This window comes from Thunnus thynnus, chromosome 16 (assembly GCF_963924715.1).
Source record: "Thunnus thynnus chromosome 16, fThuThy2.1, whole genome shotgun sequence".
Taxonomy (NCBI): Eukaryota; Metazoa; Chordata; class Actinopteri; order Scombriformes; family Scombridae; genus Thunnus; species Thunnus thynnus.
Genome location: NC_089532.1, coordinates 26,662,083 through 26,683,454, shown reverse-complemented (window position 1 = coordinate 26,683,454; position 21,372 = coordinate 26,662,083). Strand labels below are relative to the sequence as shown.

Below are 21,372 nucleotides of genomic sequence, written 5' to 3'. Positions count from 1 at the left end.
TATCAGTACGCAGTTACACTATTAACAGTATTGATATTTTCGGCTCTTTGGGCTGTTTATACATTCATGTTTGGACTGCACAGAAATCTTTAACTTTCCAAAAGAACGTTGAAATAACAAACAGAAAGGTAAGAATACGAATAAACATTAGCTGTAAATATGACCCAGTTAAAAGGTAGCGAGCCACCTTCAAAAGCCACTGAAAAAACACTGCGGTCAAGCCAGCCGCCACGTTATTTCTTTCTGTGCTTACATTTGCATTATTACGGTAATGAGGTTTTTGCACTTGGAGGAACTGAATAGTCTATCGACAAAACGCGGTTTGCCGTCGCTTTCATTTCCATGTTTCATTTACTTTACAGTCGACTGATAATATTAGGGTTGGATCCCAAGTGGAAAAACCTCATTTCCGTATTAGCGCAAGTGCGCGCAGAAAGAAATGACGTGGTGGCTGGCTTGACTGTGACTTTCGAAGTGGTGGCTGACTTGACCGTAGTAAAAAACAACAAGAAACAAACAAACAAAACAACTACGTCATAACCAGCGACTTTGTAAAGTGCTGTCATCACATAACACAGCTGTAGTAGCATACCAGATGTCAAGTTTTTTGCTAACTGACATTATTCTGTACTGTAAATTACTGTAAATATTGGGAATATTACAGATGTTTTGGTAGGCTAAGCTAACTTGCCGGTGTTGTTAATGAACTATTGGATGAATGTACAGTATATCTATCTATTCAGGTGTTTGTTGAGGTCAGAGTGGCACTCTCTACATCATCTGCACTAACTACAGTACATACTACTCCATTGCTGTTGGTGTATTTAGTTTTATCACCACGAAAGACATTTGGAGTCCTTTTACAATCACAGGTGAATCCACACCTGGTTCCTCGTTTTATTTGCACTGGGAGAGGAAGTGATAAAAAATAAGCATTCAGCAAATCCTAATGACACTTACAGTAACTTGTGTCAGTATATACTGTCAGTATAGTTTTGGTCCACCATTTACAATGTGCTTTAATAACTCTTTTCTGACCTAATCAAAGCATCTTTGCATCCACAGATGACTTCAAGATGTTCGATCCAAGCTTTTCAGTCTGATCACATCCACTTATGTGAAAGAGAATAAATAACTCCGTGGTCAAAGTCAACTTTTCCAGATATTCCAGGTAATGAACTTTGCTTGAGCACAGAACTCATATGTTGTTGTCTTGCCAACAAAAAGCACAGTGAGCATACTTTTCAAAATTTTCTCACTTTCAATACCATCCATCTCTTGAATATGTGATTGGAATACTCACTGACCAAATAGCTTTTAGCTGTGCAGCTTCCCTTGCTGCACCATTATCGACTTAGCCTTGTTACACAGTATGTGGCAAAGGCCACAGAAACAATCATGAATTGATAACTCAAATACATGGTGCTGAGCCTCATAAACAGTGCCTGTGTAGGCCTTTTGTACTGAACTCAATGTAACAGTTTTACCCAGCGACAGACTGAACTCACTATTTTGACTGAGGTCACTGTCTCACTGAAGTCAAACAGTTTCCTAAAAAAGAGCGCCCTCATGAAAGTGCAGCACCATCATTTGTAGGTCAGTCATATGTTTGTTTTCTTCGAATGAAAGAGTGGTTTATGTACAGAATCACCTCACGTGTACTGTTAAAACCACAATGAGTTTGATTTAAAGTGTGTGTGTGTGTGTGTGTGTGTGCGTGTGTGTGTGTGTGTGTGTGTGTGTGTGTGTGTGTGCTGATTTTTAGGTGAAGCATGCTGACTGCTGTCAGAGCTGTGAGATGTTCCCTGAGATACTTTAGGAGTATCTCTATGTCTGCTATGGACTCAGGTAAAACACACACACATACAAATATAAATACAATTTCCCTTTGTGTGCAGCTCAGGAGGTAGAGCGAGTCGTCCACTAATCACAGGATTCGGGTTTTGATCACAGAATCTAGCTTGGTGGCTCGCTGCCATCAATTCAGCCATTTACCATGTGATTGTCTGTTATAGTCAGTGATTCACTATCAAAGACCACGCCATTTGAACGGTATAAAAAGTTAAAGTTAAAAATTTATTTGGATTGTCAAGAGGGTTCAGGATTTGACGAGGATAAAGTATGGTGGGCTGGATGGGGGTCGAGGAGAGGGATGAAGGGGGTCGATGGCATGGGGTTGACCGGGGACCAAATGGAATCACAAAGAGGCTGGAGTGTCTAGGAACCCGGGGGTCGAGACTCAGGGTGGGGGACATGTCTCAATGAGCTTTCTGCTTCGTCATCCTCCAAAGTTAACTTCATTGGATTAAGTGAGAATGGGCTCTTTGAATGTCGCTGAGGAAGGTATGGAATCTTGGGAAGACTAGCAGTCGAGAATTTTATTATTTAATTTTAACAGGTGGTCTGGGATTTCTTATTTGGAAGCGGTTGAAGCGGCTCCACTGCGGAAGAATTGGCCAGAATACGGTTAGGAATGTGGACTGATTTTGTTGATGTGGGGAGGTTGCCTGTGCAGAGAGTTTGGTAGTGGGCCAGGAAGTCTGAGTGAGGGGCGAACGTTTGGCATAAGATGTGGTTCGGACTTACAGATAACATGCCGAAGTGTGCTTGAAACAAGGCTAGGTATGGTGCCCCTGAGGACAGTTTTATGGAGATGTTAGTTCGGCTGACGTAGACATGTATTGTGGAAGATTTAATCTTGAGAATGGAACGGGCGAAGGTGGTGAAGCAGGAGAGGGTCAGGACGTTGAGTGAAGGGAACGAAAGACCGTGGGAGGCATGGAAGCTGAAAATGGAGGGACCGGCTTTCAGGTGGGAATCTGAGTCTGGTGCCAAGGATTTAATTTCTAGTTTATTATGTTTGACGACGATGTAGTAGGCTGTATGAACAAGGATGACTGGAAGACCGCTCGTGCCCCCAAAGAAGGGCTGCGAAGATGACATGGTATGGTTCATAGAGAGCAGGGGAAATGGGGGGGGCGTTCAGGTGGCTGATCGGAGGCGAACCACCTACTGCTGCGTCTGAGCATAGCAGGATGTCATGAAATTGTGTAGTGCGGTTGTCTCAGAAAGCACTTGGGGGCGTCAGAGGATGAGGGGGTAGGATGAGAGCTGGGAGGTTCATAAAGAGCTGGATGATGGTCGGATACAGAGGGATGAATGAGGGTTGACAAGTGGCGTGAAGAAGGGTCAAGTGGAAGGAGGCAGGAGCGACGAGGACTGGTTGGAAACCGCAGATGGACCAAGAATAAGAAAACGGGCAAACTGGCAATTGGGATGGTCGGTCGGAGCATGGTTTTGGGCATGTGATGTTTATGGGTGTATGAGAGATCAGCATGATCGCAAACCGTGCATGGTGGTGGGATAAAGGAGGGTCGAGGGGTGGGCTGAAGGAGGTTCGAGGACTGGGTGGAAAACGTGAATGAACCAAGGGAGGGAAAGTGGATGGCATGGTGGCCAGGATGGTCCGCCGGCGCATAGTGTAGGGCATTTAACATCTATGGATGTTAGAAATGATGGCACAATTGTAGACAGTGTTCAGTGGCGGGATGAAGGACGGTCGGCAGAGGCCGGAGTGAAAGTGCCGGTGGGCACGGCGTTGAAGACGGGTGGAGCGAGGGGACCGGCGACAGGGGGTGCTAAAAATACAGAAAAATTACAGTTGGGTGTTGGGGAAGGGAGGAGAACAGGGATAAAATAGGAGGAAATGGAATGGGTCCATTAGAGGGAGCACCGTGGCTCGGTGCGACTGTGACTGAGGTAACAGCAGGACCAGGGGTGGCTGACGGAAGAAAGAGAAGAAAAGAGCCATGTGGATCACGGAGCACGGGCGGGAGGTAAGCGTTTGCTATGCAAGCATGTCGTAGGTCGTGTGAGAACTGAGATGAACGGGAGAGAAAGGGGTTAGTCCATGGATGTATTATAAGAGCTGGATACCGGACTAAAAATGGCGCCCATTCAGTCCTATAGGAATTGCTTGCCTGGCGCATACGCCAAAAAAGTTTCTAGCTTCCAGGTTTGCTTCCGCGTTGTGCGGCCCACTAAATATGCGCAGTAGTGTTTCCCCCGCTGGCCCCGCTCGCGAGTTCCCACTCGGCCCATAGACTTTACATTGTGATGACGTCACATACATCCATGGGCTAGACACGTTAGACACGCTTATATAGGTATGCGCGGATGATTGAATTAGTGAGCGCAGGTGATTGAATTTAGTGAGAGAGAGGGGCGTGGTCTTGTTCCTGAACCTTTGTTATAATAATAACTACATTATTAAAGCAAGCACTGTTGATATATTTTTGAAGCTTTGATTTGTTAGGAGTAAATTTACCTGTTTAAAATCTGTTTATAGTTGTTAATTTATCAGAAGATAATAACTGTAACATAACAACATAGACTAGTATTTCATATGTTTCCATGTATGTAAGTTTTCTTGAACATTGTATGGAAGTGTTAGTGGTATCACCTGTACATATAAACTGTAACAGTAGAAAGATAGAAAGACATTGTGTCCAAACTGCAGTCTAAACAGACCTGAGCCTTCAGTTTGGATCTCATAGCATTTCCTGACTAACTCTTGTTTTTCCTGTTTCCTGTCTCTCTTGTTCATTGGTCAGTTTTTGCTGTCATGCTTTAGAGAGCCTACGAAAAAAAATCTTTTTTATAGAAAATGTAAAATATAGAGACTCAGTGAGAATATCAAAATACGTATATTTTACAAGTCATCTGATAAAATAATCCTGCACCTTCCTGCATGATACTCACCAGAAATTCACAAGAGTCGTTTGTGGTCTGTGTCACCCTACAGTCATCCTCTCTTTTCTTGTAATGCAACATCACAAAGCCTTGAATGGTTGGTGCACATACTGTAGGCTGTAATTGGCATAATATTGGGAGTTACTGACACACATTAGAATGCCTGTTAGCCAGTCACAATGCAAGGTCAGAACTAGTTGTAGTTTAATGGAAAAAAGATGTGTTGAAATGTGTCCCTATCTGTTCTATCTGCACTAACTTTAATGTATTTGAACACACTTGAAGCCATAAAGACACTGTGGGGCAGTATTGACTGAAAAATATCAAATCCTGCAGTATATGTGTCCTGTTGTAGTGTCTTAGAAGTTGTGATCACAGCCTGGCTGTTTATTTTCTTGCTGTTATTATTCCTTTATTTTGCGTGTGGCATGAGGACCTCAACTGAAAGCCATTTTTCCAGTGTAATATCTGCTGAGCAGTGCACATCACAGAGCAGTAGCACCGCTGAGCCACAGAGCAGCAGCAGAGTTCTACTTTACATATTCTTTCACCTGTCTGCCCTACACCTTATTGTCCCCTTACATTTATTTTTTATTGCTACTTTATTGCCTTAAAAAATGATTTTACAGACAGTAAAGATAAAGGAGAGAAGGAAGGAGAGTGGTTATGATATTGTATGTGAGGGAGTTGGAAAGCCAGACTCAAAGTTTGTACTGTCTCTCTCTAATCCTCTCATAAAGCTATATTTCTGTCTATAGATTTGTGTCTGTCGAACTTTTAACACTTTCATCTCTACAGATATTCCTCTCTGTTAATAGTTCTCTCTTTACTGCTCCATTTTCCAAAGATTAACCACATCCATCTCTTCTTCAAGAGAACATTAACCCTAGTGAAACATGTAAGACCAGACCAGAGCCTTTGGTAGACAGAGTTTGCCTCTGTTATATCATCAGTGATGTGTAGCTGCTCCATCTAACAAGTATTTGATATAAATGTTTAACAAAGTTCTTCTCCACCACTACAATCACCTGTTGCTGTAGCTGGTCTGTAACAGTGGCGGCGGGGCTGCCACTGCAGTTTGCATTGACCCAACCCCCTGTGTCTGTGGCTCTGTTTTGGGCCAAGGGCTAGAACCTTAAAAGGTTGCAGCAGTTTGTCCCAAGAGTAGAATAGTAGTAGTCACAGTAGGTTACAAAAGTGTGTGTGTTCTGTGATGGAGCAGTCGGATCGTTTGAATTCTCTGAGTCCTGCTGAATTGAGGCTGTTGATCAGACAGGAGGATTACAGAATCAGCACCACGACTGGATTAGCTAACGGTAAGAACCAGAGGGCCGTAACGGCCAGCGCAAGAAGCGCTCCAACTGTTTAGTGTTTTTCTGACCTTGAAACCTGCTTTGCGTGTCTGTGTGGTATTTTGGTGACCAGTGCACGGTGCACAGGTGGGAGGAGAGGTGCAGACAGATGGGAGGTTCATTCAAATGAAGCAGTACAAAGAGTTGTATTTTGGTTGAAATTTGATCCTAGACGTTGTCCTGAAAAGAGACGTCTCAGAACCACATCTGTTTCTGACGCAGCATCAATGTGCTGCTGCTGTGATTTTATCAACAAAGTCAGTAAATCAGTCTGCATTAATCTGTAATGAATGTGAGTGATTCTTACAGGATCTGCTGTCCATAGCTGCTTTATACTGAGAAGCTTCTCCTTCAGTTCATTAAATCCCTGCAGCATCTGAAGGAAGCAGGACTGATATGTTGATAAATCCACAGCCTCTGATTAGAGAAGTGCCGGGTTAGAGCGCAGTGCCGTTACGCACGGCCGTTCAGACATTTCCTGAAGAAAAGCTTTCCGTTTGTTGAGCCGACGTTATCACATTTAACTGTGATTGCCACAAGTGTGTCAGAGATATGAGAGCAGTGATGTGACCAGCTGAGAGAGTATTTAATAATTACCACACCCACTGATCTATATTCACCTTCACCCAGCCCTTTTGCATGTTGCACTGCTACACATACATGAACCAAAATAGCAGGTGCACCTGGAGACGTCCACACAGTCCGTGCACCTAAAACCTACCACGCTGCACTTGCCGTTATACTTGTGTGGTCAAAATAAAGCTCAGTGTGCCACCCAAAGTGCTGCAGGTGACACCAGGACCATGCAGATTGTTTGTGGCAATCAACTGAAACCTCAGATTATGTAAAACCAGTTTTTTAAAGTCTCCCTCCACTCAAACATGTTTTTCTTATCGTTCCTTCACTTGGATGTTTGAGCTTCACTGTGCTGAATGATTCACATTCATCTGCTGATGCAGGAAAGTTTCTCTGTGCTTCTTTTATATCTGGGTTAAATACTTGTACGTAGTATGATGATTTGTGACATCACAAGTAGTTTGGAAGCCAATCATGGTCAAATATGCAACTTATGCTGTATGACCTACTGTATATGATGTGTAAACCTGAAGCCTCCAGTGCACAAACACTGAGAATGGACTTTACAGTGAAGTAGGAGACATCTTGTGTCCAGCAGTTAAACTTTTGAAATGAACAATATTTGCATATTGATAGATTCTGGATTTTTCAATGAGGGTGAAGGAGTAGATCTAATTTTTAGGACGTTTTAACTACATAATGGAACTTTTTGTGGAAAAAACATACCAGAACACAGATTGTTACTCGCAGCAGAGTAGTGTTCTTTCATTTTAAGTATCTAGTATTTTAAAATATCTATATGTGTGTGTGTGTGTGTGTGTGTTTGTGTGTCAGGATACCAGCAGGCTAACGTAGTCATCCTGCCCAATCATCTGGCCAATGACTTTGAGGCGTTCTGTCGCAGTAATCCCGCTCCCCTGCCACTCCTTTATCGCAGCCAATCAGGAGAGACCTCTTGTCCACCTCTGGCTAAACTTGCTGACATAAGGTAACACATACACATACATACACAGCACACTGAGCAAGCATCCCATAGGCAGCCATTATCTATTTATGTTCATTCCTCCTCGTCATGAATGATTTTCCAAAGAGATTAGAATGATTCACCTCTATACAAACAGATGTCCGCAGGTTTCACATCAACTCAGTTTTGGTTCACCCCTCCCCCTCTATTACAGTAGCTCTTTTATTGGTGTCTCGCAAGTGTGTTTATATGCAGTTATTAGATTTTTTACCAATATGCATGGAGCACCTGTGTGGTTTAAAGATAAACCAGTTACACATAAAACCTTAAGATAACCCTCGTAATAAACCACTTAGCACACTGCTCTATGCAGATAGAAGTGCAGGGTAGCTTTTTACTTAAAGGATAATGCTGGTGATTTTCTGTATTATCTATCTCCACATTCAATGCATTTTTTTTGTCAATGTCATTATGAAATTCAGGGCTGTGGGATTCAGCAATCCCTCTTGTTACCCTACATGAAACTGATCCCAGTGAGTTTCACTCAGTGAGATAGATTTTAAATTGGGGAGAAAGTGTGTTGGTACTGAATTGTCAATCAGTATCAGCAGATACCGTGAGTTGAGGTACTGGATTCAGTATTAAGGGTAAAGTTGTATATGTGCAGATGTAAATATTCTCATGTTTCATCTCAGTTATTTAGAGGGCATACTTGAATGTTCTTGTATTATTTATGTACATCCCACAAAATTAAATATGAAAACTTATTTTGTGGATGAATATGTATGTATTTCCTCAGGAATTGTACCATTTGTTGCATTTTTCCTTTATTTCTGTTCACTTTATATGTAAAGTAAGCAAGACACCTCGACATGACACGTGATTTTTGTATTTGTTTGTGTTTTTTTGTGTCTTCAGGACAGATATCTCTCAGTACTGTGTGTATCAGGAGGGTCGCCTGGTGAAAACGGTCTCCAGTCTGCAGAATTACAGCTCTCAACCAAGGTAGCTTAACAAACACAGAAAGCAGTTTGATACAGTTCAAACACAGAGAGAGCTGTGATGTGAAGAGCTTAAACAAGATAACTAAATGGGATATAACATTCTGTTATATTTGTACCTGGATAAACTCAGGTCACCCAGAAAGATAACAGCAACAAAACAATCTCTCCCCCAGTCATGACTGGGTTCAAATCTTATACATAAGAATGGTAGTTAGGCTACATAATATAGCTGTGATTCGGATAATAATTAGGAAAAAAACACCAAAGAGAGCATCAAAGGAATTCAGAGGAGGCCTTAGGGCTGGGAATCAGACCATCATTTTTAATATTGACCAAAATCTTATTCATTTTCTTATTGAGAGTTAGATGAGAAGATTGGTATCAATCTATATCTGTCCGTTAAATGTGAGGCTATCATCAGCAGCCATTTAACTTAGCTTAGCAGTTTCACCTTGTTTGTTTGATCTGTCCAAAAACTGTCATAAAAAGGTGTAAAAACAAAAATTTGTGGTTTTGCGGGGGTTCTGTGCCAAACTATTTCTTGGCCAAGAGCAGTGAATTTCCTATCAACATTACTGTGACAACAAGACTTCCAATTAGTTAACCTAAGAGATGCTGGTAGACAGATTTTGTTACCTTTGTACAGAAACTGGCTAGCCCCTGCTTCCTGTCTGAATGCTAAGCTAGGCTAACTGGCCGCTGGCTGTAGCCTTATATTGAATAGATATGAGAGTGGTATTGATCTTCTCATCTAATTCTTAGCAAGAAAGAGAATAAGTGTATTTCCTAAAAGGTTGAGTCTATTGAATTGAGTCCAAAATGTCTCGTCTAAATGTTTAATGTCTATTTCTTTAACATTTAAAAAGTTTGACTTCTTTTGTTAAATGCAAAAAGGTTTTGCAGAAAAACATATTTGTGTATCTCAAAGCATGGTATAAAAACACAGTATAGTTTTCATACTGGTACTGAAATTAAGGTCTTGTATTGGCAGTTGTATGAAACAGTATCGAGTCCAGGAGGCAAGGATGGATTACCAAGCAGAAAAGTGCCTTCACATGTTGTTGAAGGTCATCATGTGAAAATACACATGTATAACTGAAATTAGGCGACCATAGCTAATCATGTTGTGAGAATCATGTTTTAAGAATTTGTCCCTAATATCAATACTGTGTATTCACAAAACAGCACCATCATCTGTAGACAGTAGATTGTTTATGAGTTGGCCTGTCACTGTAGACCAGACTCTGACCCCTGCATGTCCATTCATTCAGACTTCACTCTTTGCATTCTCAGTATTTAACAGTTATTATTAATTACATAGAAAATTACAATATCTATTGACCTGACTATGTGATTCTACCAGCCTCACCTCTCCTTGTTATTCAGCTCCAGGACTGCATCGGAGCAGCTGGCCGTGCATCATGGCCAGTGGTCAGACATGGTGTGTTTCTATCTGGGCTGCAGTTTTGGCTTCGAAGGCAGACTGAAGAAAGCTGGAGTCCCTGTCAGGAACGTGGAGCAGGGCAGAAACATCAGCATGTACAGGGTATGGTGCAAATGTCCTCTAAGGTCCTCATGCCTCTTTTCCCCTCCTTGTTGCTTTGATGTTTTGAAAAGAAAAATGATGGGATATACAATAGTTGCAGGAAGCTACAGTAGGACTGGGTTTTAATGGACCAAATACAGATGATCATGTTTCATGAAGCAGCATTATAGAGCATGATGAGGGATGATCTCTCACTGCTAGGATTCACAAAAATAAAAATAAAGGTTGACTGCATTCATTCAATGCATGTATATAACTTTAAATGTTCAGTCAAATGTACTTGTGGTTCTTGGCCAAATGGTTAGATGCGTCACAATGTTGTGAATGTGATGTAGGCACCTAAACTTTTTGTCTCACAGTGTCTGCCAAATGAATAAATGTAAAATGTAAATGTCTATGGTGTGAACACACAGTGGTCTCTGTAAGCATTTGGACAACGGAACCATTTTTATGTCTTGGCTTCATTGTCTTTGTCACTTTTGATCAGCATTTCATTGGTTCTATATTGCACTCCACAATACTTGTGTGTTTGTGTGTGTGTGTGTGTGTGTGTGTGTGTGTGCAGACTTCAGTTCCCTGTATTCCAGCAGGAGCGTTCAGCTGCCCTCTAGTGGTCACTATGCGTCCTGTTCCAGCTGGCCTGCTGGATGCAGCAGTGGAGGTTACTCACCTCAATCCGCTAGCACATGGAGCTCCTGTACACATAGGAGACCCAGGTAAACACACAGACACATACAGTGAATGCAGGATAACCACTTTAACTCACCAGTACATGTAAAGATTGGTATTATCTGTGTGTGTAGCTCTGCTAGGCATACAGGACCTGTCCAGACCAGACTATGGGGAGCGAGTTGAGCTGCAGCCTGGGGATGTCACAGTCTTCTGGGCCTGTGGAGTGACTGCTATAGAAGCAATACTCAGCAGCAGTGAGCATTATGATTGTCTAATTGTGGTGTCACTTTGTAATAATTACAAGAGCTACTGTGACTTCTTTGAAACTGTTTAGACCCCATGATTGAAGTTTGAGCTTCTACTTTTATCTGAGATACAGTTAACTTCAACATTCCCATATAACTCAGACAGTCAGGTCCAAATTGAGTTATTTTCAAGAATCTAAATGTCTATGGAGTGATTTGACCAGCATTATCTTCTGTCTCTTTCCAGAGCCTTCTTTGGCGTTCAGTCATTCACCAGGCTGTATGTTCCTGACTGACCTCCCAGACTCCTCCGCTTCTTCCCCCATAACTCCTCCCCCTGACAGCGTGGACCCTCTAGCCACAAACTTCTGTCCTGAGTTGACCCCCCTCTGCTTCCTTGTATCCCACAATCCCTTGTTGTACAGCCTGGCATCTCAGAAGGCCGTGGCAAAGATCAGGCAGCTGGAGACGATTATTGGAGAGGACCCAGGTACTTGGTTAACCACTCGGGTGCAGATCCATTACTTGTTGGTTCAAATGCAGTTTATTGCTTATTCCATTGCTTTTCTCATTTGGGTTCACATGTGAAATGTTTGGTGCAGCAGCTGCGTCTTCATATTTCAGCAGTGAAATAGTTTATTATTTATTTATTGCACATTCGTAGTGGAGCGTTGTTTATGTGATATAACATCCAGAGGTCTACTACCTACTTGATTATTAAAGGTAGAGTCACTTCTGTTCCTCTCACACAAACGGAAAGAAAATTGTCCCATGTGGGCACAACAGTCCATCCACACTCTCCACCTCTCTGCAGCCTCCCCACTTCTCACTCGACCTGCGTTCATCGTCTCTGTCCACAGAAGCAGCCGTCTGTCAGCTGCAGCTCCTGGAGAGCTGAGAGGACAGCAGCCGCACAAACTACCTTCACCAGACTGACTGACAGCACAGATTTACTGAATCAAAAAAGTTTGCATGTCGGCTTGATACAGTTAATAAGTTGAAAACATATATACAGCGGGATATTTGTGTGATTTTAAACAGCTGCCTGCTCAGATTACACTTCACTAAATGTGACAGAAACAGACTCAGAGTGTAAAAAACACAGGAGGCCTCTGTGAGACTGTCTGGGATTCAGTGTGGATTGATACATTTAATAAAATGGAAGTTTATCTGTTCTGTGAGAAAACACTTTCTATGTGAATTGGACAGAGCCTCTCTCTCTCTCCAGTTCACCTGCCCTCTCCCACCATTCAATGGGTGCTGGAGACAGGATACTGTCATGTCCTCACACAGAAAGCTGATCTGATGACTTCCCCCTGTCTTTTGCATAAGCACGAATGCAACTGGCTGGATTAGTGTGGTATGGCTCGCTTCGAGCCACTTTGTTTGTTTCCCATTTACAGAGCCAGGGCTGTGTATGAACACAGAACAGACAGCTAGCAGACCATGAGGAGACATTTGCTGAATTTGACAAAAAGTGAACAATCCTTCTCAAGAATCACTGACTCTACTTTTAATAAACATGTAAAATGGCCTTATATACATTTTATATACTGCTTATAAAGGCTGAATAAGAAAACATAAAGTAAACTAGATATAAACATTGTTAGATTTCTTAAGTTTATAGAAATTGATTTAAGGCATCTTGGAGTGTAAAAGCTATCAGAGGGAAAATACAGGGAGTGAAAGAAATGACACAGAACCACAGGAGAAGGACAAGAGAAAGACAGGGTGGAGATGAAGACAGATAAATGAAGGGGATGATGGATTATCTGGCAGCGTTCCTAAAGTACACTAGGCAGTGCCTAAACATTGTGTCAGTATTCTTGCTTGTATTGCATTTGTGGCAATTACATTTGGGCATGAAACAGTATATCAGTCATAACTTCAATAAAATTGATTGAACTGGCACTAATGGAGCTGCTGGGTATGCAATTTGGAAAACAACTTCTCTGCTGCTTTAGCTGGTAGAAATGCAGAAGCAGCGATTATAAAACAATATAATTTGATATAAAATGGTCTATGCTAAATAGTAAATTATAAAGCCAGGAAATCTAAAGGATGTAGGATGTAAGAAAATGTGTTAAAAATATCACCAAAAAATGTAGTCAAGTTGTTTGATGGTGTCCAACCACCAAGAGTTTCTCACCCTTAAACTTACATTCTGAGGGTCCTTATGGTTTGGTGGTCCTGTCTCTTCTGGGGAACCACTAAATGCTCCTCTTCATCTTGAGGTGAGCACCAGGCTGGCACGAGATGGATTTGAGTTTGTCACTCTCTGTCAAACAGGTCAACGAGGGATCAGAGCTTTATTTGTTCAGGATGAACTTCTACACTCCTGCCTGGCACTCTCCCACTCCTCCTCTGTCGCCATAACAACTGGTTTCCCCACACACTACATGCACAGGTACACGCACATACACACATACACTTCAGACAAAGGTACAATTACTCATTGTTATCCAGTTCTTCTGAAACTCTTATTAGTTTTTTCTCACCACACATTACCATAATCCATCCACACACTAGTGTACAGCTCAATATACTCTGCTGAAAAGCTTTGTTACATAGTTAATTATTCAGTATGTGACTTGTTTGGCACCAGTGTTCTGCTATGTATCAATCCTAGATACTAGCAGAACTTATCTTTACTCTAGCCAAAAGTGAGAGCAGGGAGATTAGGTGCAGCACCTCATGGAGAACCATAAACAATGAGATGTGTTACATCTGCAGCAGCAGAGAAAAAAGCAGCAAGTCTGTCATGGTTTACCTGGTACCAGAGATAGAAAACACACTCAACTGTCACATCAGCATGAATAGAAAACAGTGTCACACATTACTCTGGGTCTGAACCTGTCCCTGGAAAACATAAAATACTGTTTGTTTCTTTTAGCCCTCCTGACGAGACAGACGGCCCACCTGGAGCTATCGCCATGGCGACCATGCTGCTGTCCCTGGGGAAGCAGGTGACGATAGTGACAGACAGGAGAGCCCTGGAGATGAACCAGGCCATCATTGATGAAGCTGTGAGGACAGGTGGGAGAGAGTTTTAATTCAAGTCTGGGAAACCTGCTGTGAAAAAATAACGTCAGCCTGCACCCAGGAGCTGCTAACACGACTGAAAGAATTTCATTATTCCGCTTCACTTCTCTTCATATTACATCGGTTAGTGTTGTTTTTAAAGAGAATGACAATACAGCTTTAATTCCACCCTCAGGTGTGCTGAAAAATACAATTCCACTGGTCACCTTTGAAGACAGCGGCCCAGACTCTGCACTGCACTTTCTATGTCACCACGGAGATCCCAGAAAGCCCAGGTCAGCTGACCTATGATATGTGTCACCAGTAAGGCTGACGACACACTAAATTAGTTTTAGCCTGTTAATGGAACTAATTTTTTGTTGGTGTCCAACTACAGAGTGGTATTATAAGGTATGGAGAAATAATGGAGGGTTTGGTGGTCCTGTCACATCTGGAGAGCCACTAGGTGCTCCTCCTCCTTGATTTTCTAGTTGAGTCGGTGTTGGTGTCATTATTCCAGACATATGCACATTTTACAAATACATCTAAACAGAAATCAGCAAGAATTTAGACCATAAAAACACACAGGACATGTTGAAAGAAAGTCTCCATTTTTATTGAGTCTGTATTCAGTTACACTGCGTTATACTGGATGCTCCTGGGAGGTGTCACTAAGTGAGTCTGTAATGTTCAGTACTATTTTCACAAGCTATTGATTTTTGTACAGTAGTGTGTCTCCTGCCAAGCTCACTGTTCCTAAATCCGCCAGACAGGCAGACAAGCAGGTGGTGTTAATGCAACAGGCCAGGAGTCATTTTATTGCAAGAATATGTAAAAAAAAAAAAAAAAAAACAAAATCATATTCTATAGATTATTAAATTATCATGTGCTTATGATGTTTAATACCAGGTATGACCACCTTGTGGCGATAGAGCGCAGTGGACGAGCTGGAGATGGAAATTACTACAACATGAGAGGAGTAAACATTAAACATATGGTGGATCCAATTGATGACCTGTTTATTGCTGCCAAAGATATAGCAGGAATCACTACTACAGGTAGTCAACACACACTGCACGTGTAGTTGAATCTGTTACTGCTGTGGCTCAGAGATGCAAGTTGTAAGCAAAATTCCAACAGTCAAACAAAAACAAACCGTTTTATCTCCATGAAAACTTGATTTAAACACTGCAGATCAGAATTATGACAGCCAATAGATGTTTAAATCATTGATCAAATAACAAGATGCTATTTTAAAATAATGCTGCAGCAGACAAATAGCAAAAATTATTAATGGTCTCCATTAGGTGGAGTTAGTTATTAATATTAGTTATTAATATTAATATTAATGTATTTGAAGTTGAATGAAAAGAGAAACGTGGTTCTCCATCTCTCTGTAGGAATCGGTGATGGTGGTAATGAGTTGGGGATGGGTAAAGTGAAGGAGAAGGTGAAGAGCCTGATGCCCAACGGGAGTCTCGTAGCCTGTGTTGTTCCTGCTGACTACGCTGTCACTGCTGGTATGCTACTTAACAATCATACACACACTGCATATCAAGCATTCACAGTGAACACACTATGAGAGAAGTGAAACCGGTAGTGAGGGGTTTCTCCAGCATCACTGTCTTGTCTAAGAAAGTCCACGTCAGAGACCAAAAGTCAAAAAATCATCTGCACATGCTTTTAACCGTTTTGCCATCTTATCTGCAGAAATGGAGAAGTAAAAAGAGGAAATGAGCAGCTTTCTGACCCAGTGATGCATTCTCCCTGGTATAGAGACATTACGAAACTACTTGCAGTGTGAGAATGGGGACATTCAAGTTCACCTCACTGTGTCTGTGAAGGACATTTTATCATTGAACCCAAACTACGTCAATGACCCTACATGTAATATCATTTGGGTGAAAAAAAGGAACCAAGTACTAAAATGTTTTTTGATCAGCATGCAATTTTTTTAGTTATCACTCACCAAACTCACATTTCCTTTCACCCAGATAAGGTTGTCAATACAATTCTTGCTATTCATTACAATTATATAAAAAAAATATTGCAAAAAGTGTGCACTAATATATGCTAAAATACATGTTGTCAACCCCGGCTGATGACCATGATCACATTGATCAAGAGTTTTAAGAATGCTTAACATTCAGCAGAGCTCAGGATTTGCCAGTCTCCTCAGTACCTGTGGGTCTGTTCACACCTCGCATTATCACATCTCCACATGTGTCTTGAGTGACCACTTGTGATCAGATGTCACTTCCATGTTCAATACGAAAATAAACACATACACCATTTCCATTTGCAAAGACCAAATGTGTTGTTGTTTTTAACTTGCTCTAGTGCCATATCTGAACATATATATATATATATATATATATATATATATATATATATATATATAAATATAGAGTTATATGCAACAATCTCCCCGCAGCTGCATCTCTACATTGAAAGATGCTGTGCGCATGTACGCACATGTTACACACATACACAGTACAGGTTCATGCTGTTTAGAGTAAAGCAGCCGTCCTCCTGATAAAGCCTGAGCTCATTATGTCGAGCAGCGCAACAAAACTAAACTGTAGTTATGAACTTGACATGACAGAGGAAACTATCCAGCAACATTCAGCTTCTGAAATATTTTTTTAGACAGACAAATGAAAAACAAGTTCTTTTCTGGTTTTGGTTTAATTTCTATTCCAATTGCCGTTTTGAAGAGGAAAACAGGTTAGGGGAATGGGAAAAACGAGGGGGAAACGGGAGGTGGATTTAATTTTTCTTAATTCACATCAAAAACAGAAAAACAAAATAATGCATTTGTTTATCTTCTTATCAAACAAGTTGAACAGCTTTGGCAGCAGTGCACTTCCTGTGCCTAGTCTGCCAGAAAATAGAGGACGTCGGTTGAGTAGGTGGTCCTTCAATGTGGCTCAGGACACCTTGCCTTCACACTGCTGAATGAATGTGGTCACATGCGGCCCAGACCACCTCCAAATGTGGTCTGAGCATGTGTGTCCTCAATGCTGTCCACTTGTGATCAGATCACTCAAGACGCATGTTAATGCCAGGTGTAAATAGGGCCTGTGTTCTCCCACTCTAACCTCCTCCCTCCCTCCTGCAGGAGTGTCTAACTGGGGAGGATATGCTGTGGCCTGTGGGCTCTACCTGCTCCACACCTGCCCCTCCCACCAGAGATACCTAAAGAAAGGACTGGGACTGGAACACACATCTCCCCAAGAACAGCTCCAGGACTGGACTGCTAACCTGCCATCTGTGGATAAGGTGACACACACACACACAACACACAACACACACATGCACACACACAACACACACACACATTCTCTGAACATTCTCTTTTCAGGAATTGCTGCTGCTTTCTGATTTCCTCTTCATTCACATTGGGGTTTTTATGGTTTTCTGCTGACTCACTCTCTCTCTCTCTCTCTCTCTCTCTCTCTCTCTCGCTCTCTCTCTCTCTCCTCTAGGAGGAGTCTATCCTGTCCACTCTGGTGCGTTTTGGGATACGAAGTGGGGTAACTGCTCATCTGGCCATGGAGGTGGATGGTTTGACCTTTCACCCCACACACTCAGACATCATAACCAGACTAGTGGAGGTCACTGTAGGCTCGGCCACTTGTAACCCTTCATGACCATTCGCAGCGGTGTTTTTTAGAAGCAGTACAATTCTCCATCTGTGAGAGAGTGTTAGCGTTACCTTAATACTAATCAGTAAGATGACTGAAGCCAATTAGATGTGAATGCTCATTTAACACATGCCAGAGAAACACACCCAAGCAGACACACAAATAATCAATGTGCCAGTGGGTGAAAGTTTGTTTCCTGTCCATTCAGATTGCAAAGGAAGTAAGAGAATAAAAATAGAGCTCTGTGTGTGTGTGTGTGTGTGTGTGTGTGAGTGTGTGAGTGTGTGAGTGGGTGTGCGTGAGACTGTGTGAGTGATTTTAGATGCTGCCTTGGTTACTGTTCACCCCCGTTTTCCATGACAACCAGTGACAAAGCAAAGTAGATTCAAGTAAAGCTATCCCTCTTTCCTCAGTGGGGCTCGCTGCTGCCTCAGTAATGAATAAATCAGAGCTCTGATACTATTTTGATATCTACAAGAATAGAAATATTTAAAAATAAAAAAATTCCACTCCCAAAGTCAGCCATAAATGGATGCACAGTAGACAGGCATGTCAGTGATCCGTCTGCTCGTTAGACCTGTCAGTGAAAAGAGGGAGCAAAAAAAAAAAAAAAGGAGTGTTATTATTCATCATTGTTAAAAGCATATGACCTCTGGTGTCTGTTTGACCAACACACACACACGCAGAGCAGAGAGGCCACAGCTGACAGGATAAGCGTGCGCTTCGCCTGCATTCACACAAAATCCGGCAGTGCAGCACCTTCCTGCAGGGTTGTGCGGAGGTGGGGGTGAGTTTATTTGTGCTTTAGAACGTAACTGCAGCGAAACAATAGCGAAACACTACCACTGCTCACTCTTGCCTTATATTACCATCTCCACCTATCAAACACGCCTGGTCTGAACTATGTATGAGGAGCACGCAATGTAAACACACATTCCTCTTTTATGAATACTAGTTTATGTGTGGGAAATCAGGTATGCATGTTTTTTTTGGGCAGAGTGTGCGCATCGTTTATATGTGTTGGATGAGCACACTACTCACTGGGCTGCTATTGGCCTTTGCTACCAGAGTTCAAACTGGAAAAACATGCTGCCTGTTGTGGAATCATCACATTTTTCCTGAACTATCCAGCAAAATCAGTTTAAGAGGGAAGAAATATACCATGGAGAATTGTTCTAATTATACTGCATATCTACAACATGTAGTTTACAGAGCAGCTCTTGAGGTTCAGGAGTTTCGAAAAGTGGTGATTTACGTCATCATCTAAGCTGTCTCTATGTCGGACTCAGTCAATTCTCAGTAGATGTTTCTCACAATGAGAGTATGGCTTAAGATACGACAATCAAGACATAATGCAATCAGAAAAGGGGAAGGATGCTACCGATAATGTGAAGTTATGTTTGCATAACTAAGCAAAGGTCCCAGTATTTCAAAAAAGAACAAATTAAAGTGTGTGAAAGGCTTCATTTATCCATCACACAACAATGCATTCTTCTGTGAGGCCTCCTCAGGAACAGCAGCAGCATGACTGAACATTACAGCAGACAAAGTATAGAATTATAAATGTAACATGTACATTAAATGTCCACACAGTGATTTCAGCCTTCACCTTGTCTCTCTGGTATTAAACACTAGAGATGGATCAAAGGAATTAATTAGCAAGCAGACAGAGAACTTAACTGCACAAAGCTGCTTTCCACACAGTTTCTCCTAAATACAGACAAAAATGCATTTTAACAATATCAAGACATATTCTGGATACACTCCTGATGGATGTGGAGGCCCTTTGGGATGCAGAGATAGTTGAACTGAACACATTCCACACACTGCTTAACAGTTTGGATCCTAACTTCAAATTCTCATTAATATGTGACCATCATCTTCACATGTATAAATCTGACAATAGGCTCTGCATGCAAAAATGAATCCGTCTAGATAACTCACACATTCCAACACACAACCCCAAACACACTTCTGTTTTGGCATTTTCTTGTAGCATTTGCAACATACTGGGACTGTCTGGTACTCAAACACAAGTATATGCTGTATAATCAGCATCTACAATGCCCTAAACTGTTCTCATGTTCTGTCTTTTAGTTTTAGTTTTTAATGTTTTAATATATGACTGCAACATTCTGCAACTTTTGATCTTCTGAGCAGTTTTTCAGTGTTAGAAAAACTGAAGAATGCTTATTTGGCATTGTGTCAGTTCTTAAAAGCAAACTTTTCACCCCCAATAGAAGAAACTGAAATATCTGTCACACATTATGATGAAAATGAGCAATTATTCAGAAAAAAAAGGATTACTACTGGAAGTTACAGAGTGATTCAATGAAATAGATGCTTATGATGCAGCTGTTTATGAGATGATTTGCTTTTGAATTTGTTTATGTATTCAGACTTTCAATGATGATTAAACATTGTTGTAAAATGATTATTATTTTTGTTCAGATTGAATGTAATGTAAATAAACAGTATTGCCACTGACATGAAGTGTGTCTAATAAATGTTGTTTTGTTTACTTTTAGCCATGCTAGCAGCATGGCTCTATGAGTGGCAAAGTCACTCTGTCAGTCTGTCTGTTCACCACTTTGGTCCATAAATATCTCAACAACTATTTGATGGATTGACATAAAATTTCATACAAACATTCGTGTTCCCCAGAGGATGAATCCTACTGACTTTGTTGATCCTCCTTTACCTCTAGCGGCACCGTGACGTTGACATAATTTGGCTTTTTAGTGAAATAATGATCTATGGATGGATTGCTACAACATGTGATATAGACATTCATGTATCCCTCAAGATGACTCATAATAACTTTGATGATCCCCTGATTTTTTTATCAGTATTTGTATGGACAAATTAAAATGTTGTGCTCTGGTAGCCTACTTCTTAACACGCATGCCACATAACTGCAACGTCTGTGGCTCGATTCCAGCAGTGGACCTTTGTTGCATGTCATTCCCCTTGCTTCCTGCCGTCTCTCAACTGTTGCTGTAATAAAGGCATAACATGCCAAAAATAATAATAACAATTTGTCTGATACTTTGGTTTTTAAACATACCTGATGAATTTAATGACATTTGCAGCAACATCAGCTGTGCTTTGTCTTTAGTGCTAAACTAAGATGGTGATATACCTACTAAACATCGGCAATGTTAGGAGCATGTTAGCATGCTGGCGTTAGCATCTAGCACCTAGCACTGCTAGCCAGCTTTGGACTCTTACGCTGAGTCCCAAATGCATACTTAACACTAACTCTGAGCTGGGTTTGAGTGTGTAGTATAGTCACACAGGGCACGTATTGCATCATTTCCTGCTTGTATAAAACCATGTAGTATGTTGATTTCTAACTGCAAAAAAACAGTATGCTATGAAGAGTAGTACATAGTATACACTGTATACAATCAGTATGTATGCAGTGTGGAAGTGGGATACAGTGAGTCTTGTTTGCTAACCATTCTGAACCATAATAGCAACTGAGCTGGTTCTGACAGTTGTTGTCTGTTGTTAGTTAGTTTGTGTCTGCTTGCTCATGGGGGAATTGTTGGGTCTCTGTAAATTACAGAGTACGGTCTTGACCTGCTCTA

At 41.4% G+C, this 21,372-nt stretch overlaps 1 protein-coding gene across 3 annotated transcripts; it reads left to right on the top strand.

Annotated features, from left to right (window-relative positions):
• Positions 1 to 20,266, top strand: dglucy (D-glutamate cyclase). 3 transcript variants are annotated; one of them, XM_067613792.1, is made up of 16 exons: positions 1 to 128; positions 1,066 to 1,171; positions 1,766 to 1,848; positions 7,515 to 7,668; positions 8,563 to 8,649; positions 10,035 to 10,194; positions 10,760 to 10,910; positions 10,998 to 11,120; positions 11,359 to 11,601; positions 13,401 to 13,518; positions 14,005 to 14,147; positions 14,329 to 14,428; positions 15,042 to 15,190; positions 15,533 to 15,652; positions 17,254 to 17,414; positions 17,621 to 20,266. In XM_067613792.1, the coding sequence occupies exons 3-16, from the start codon at positions 1,773 to 1,775 to the stop codon at positions 17,783 to 17,785; spliced, it is 1,950 nt and encodes a 649-aa protein (XP_067469893.1). In that variant the 5' UTR covers positions 1 to 128; positions 1,066 to 1,171; positions 1,766 to 1,772; the 3' UTR covers positions 17,786 to 20,266. The 3 variants fall into 3 exon arrangements, with proteins under 3 accessions (XP_067469893.1, XP_067469894.1, XP_067469892.1); XM_067613793.1 differs by lacking the exon at positions 1 to 128 and adding an exon at positions 489 to 872; XM_067613791.1 differs by lacking the exons at positions 1 to 128; positions 1,066 to 1,171; positions 1,766 to 1,848 and adding an exon at positions 5,800 to 6,068.
• The last annotated feature ends 1,106 nt before the right edge of the window (positions 20,267 to 21,372 follow it).

Excerpts from the sequence above, each read along its gene's own strand:
- dglucy (XM_067613791.1), top strand. The coding sequence starts at position 5,966 with ATGGAGCAGTCGGATCGTTTGAATTCTCTGAGTCCTGCTGAATTGAGG. Across the intron at positions 6,069-7,514 it reads CACGACTGGATTAGCTAACG|GATACCAGCAGGCTAACGTA; the intron begins GTAAGAACCAGA and ends TTTGTGTGTCAG. Across the intron at positions 17,415-17,620 it reads ACCTGCCATCTGTGGATAAG|GAGGAGTCTATCCTGTCCAC; the intron begins GTGACACACACA and ends TCTCTCCTCTAG.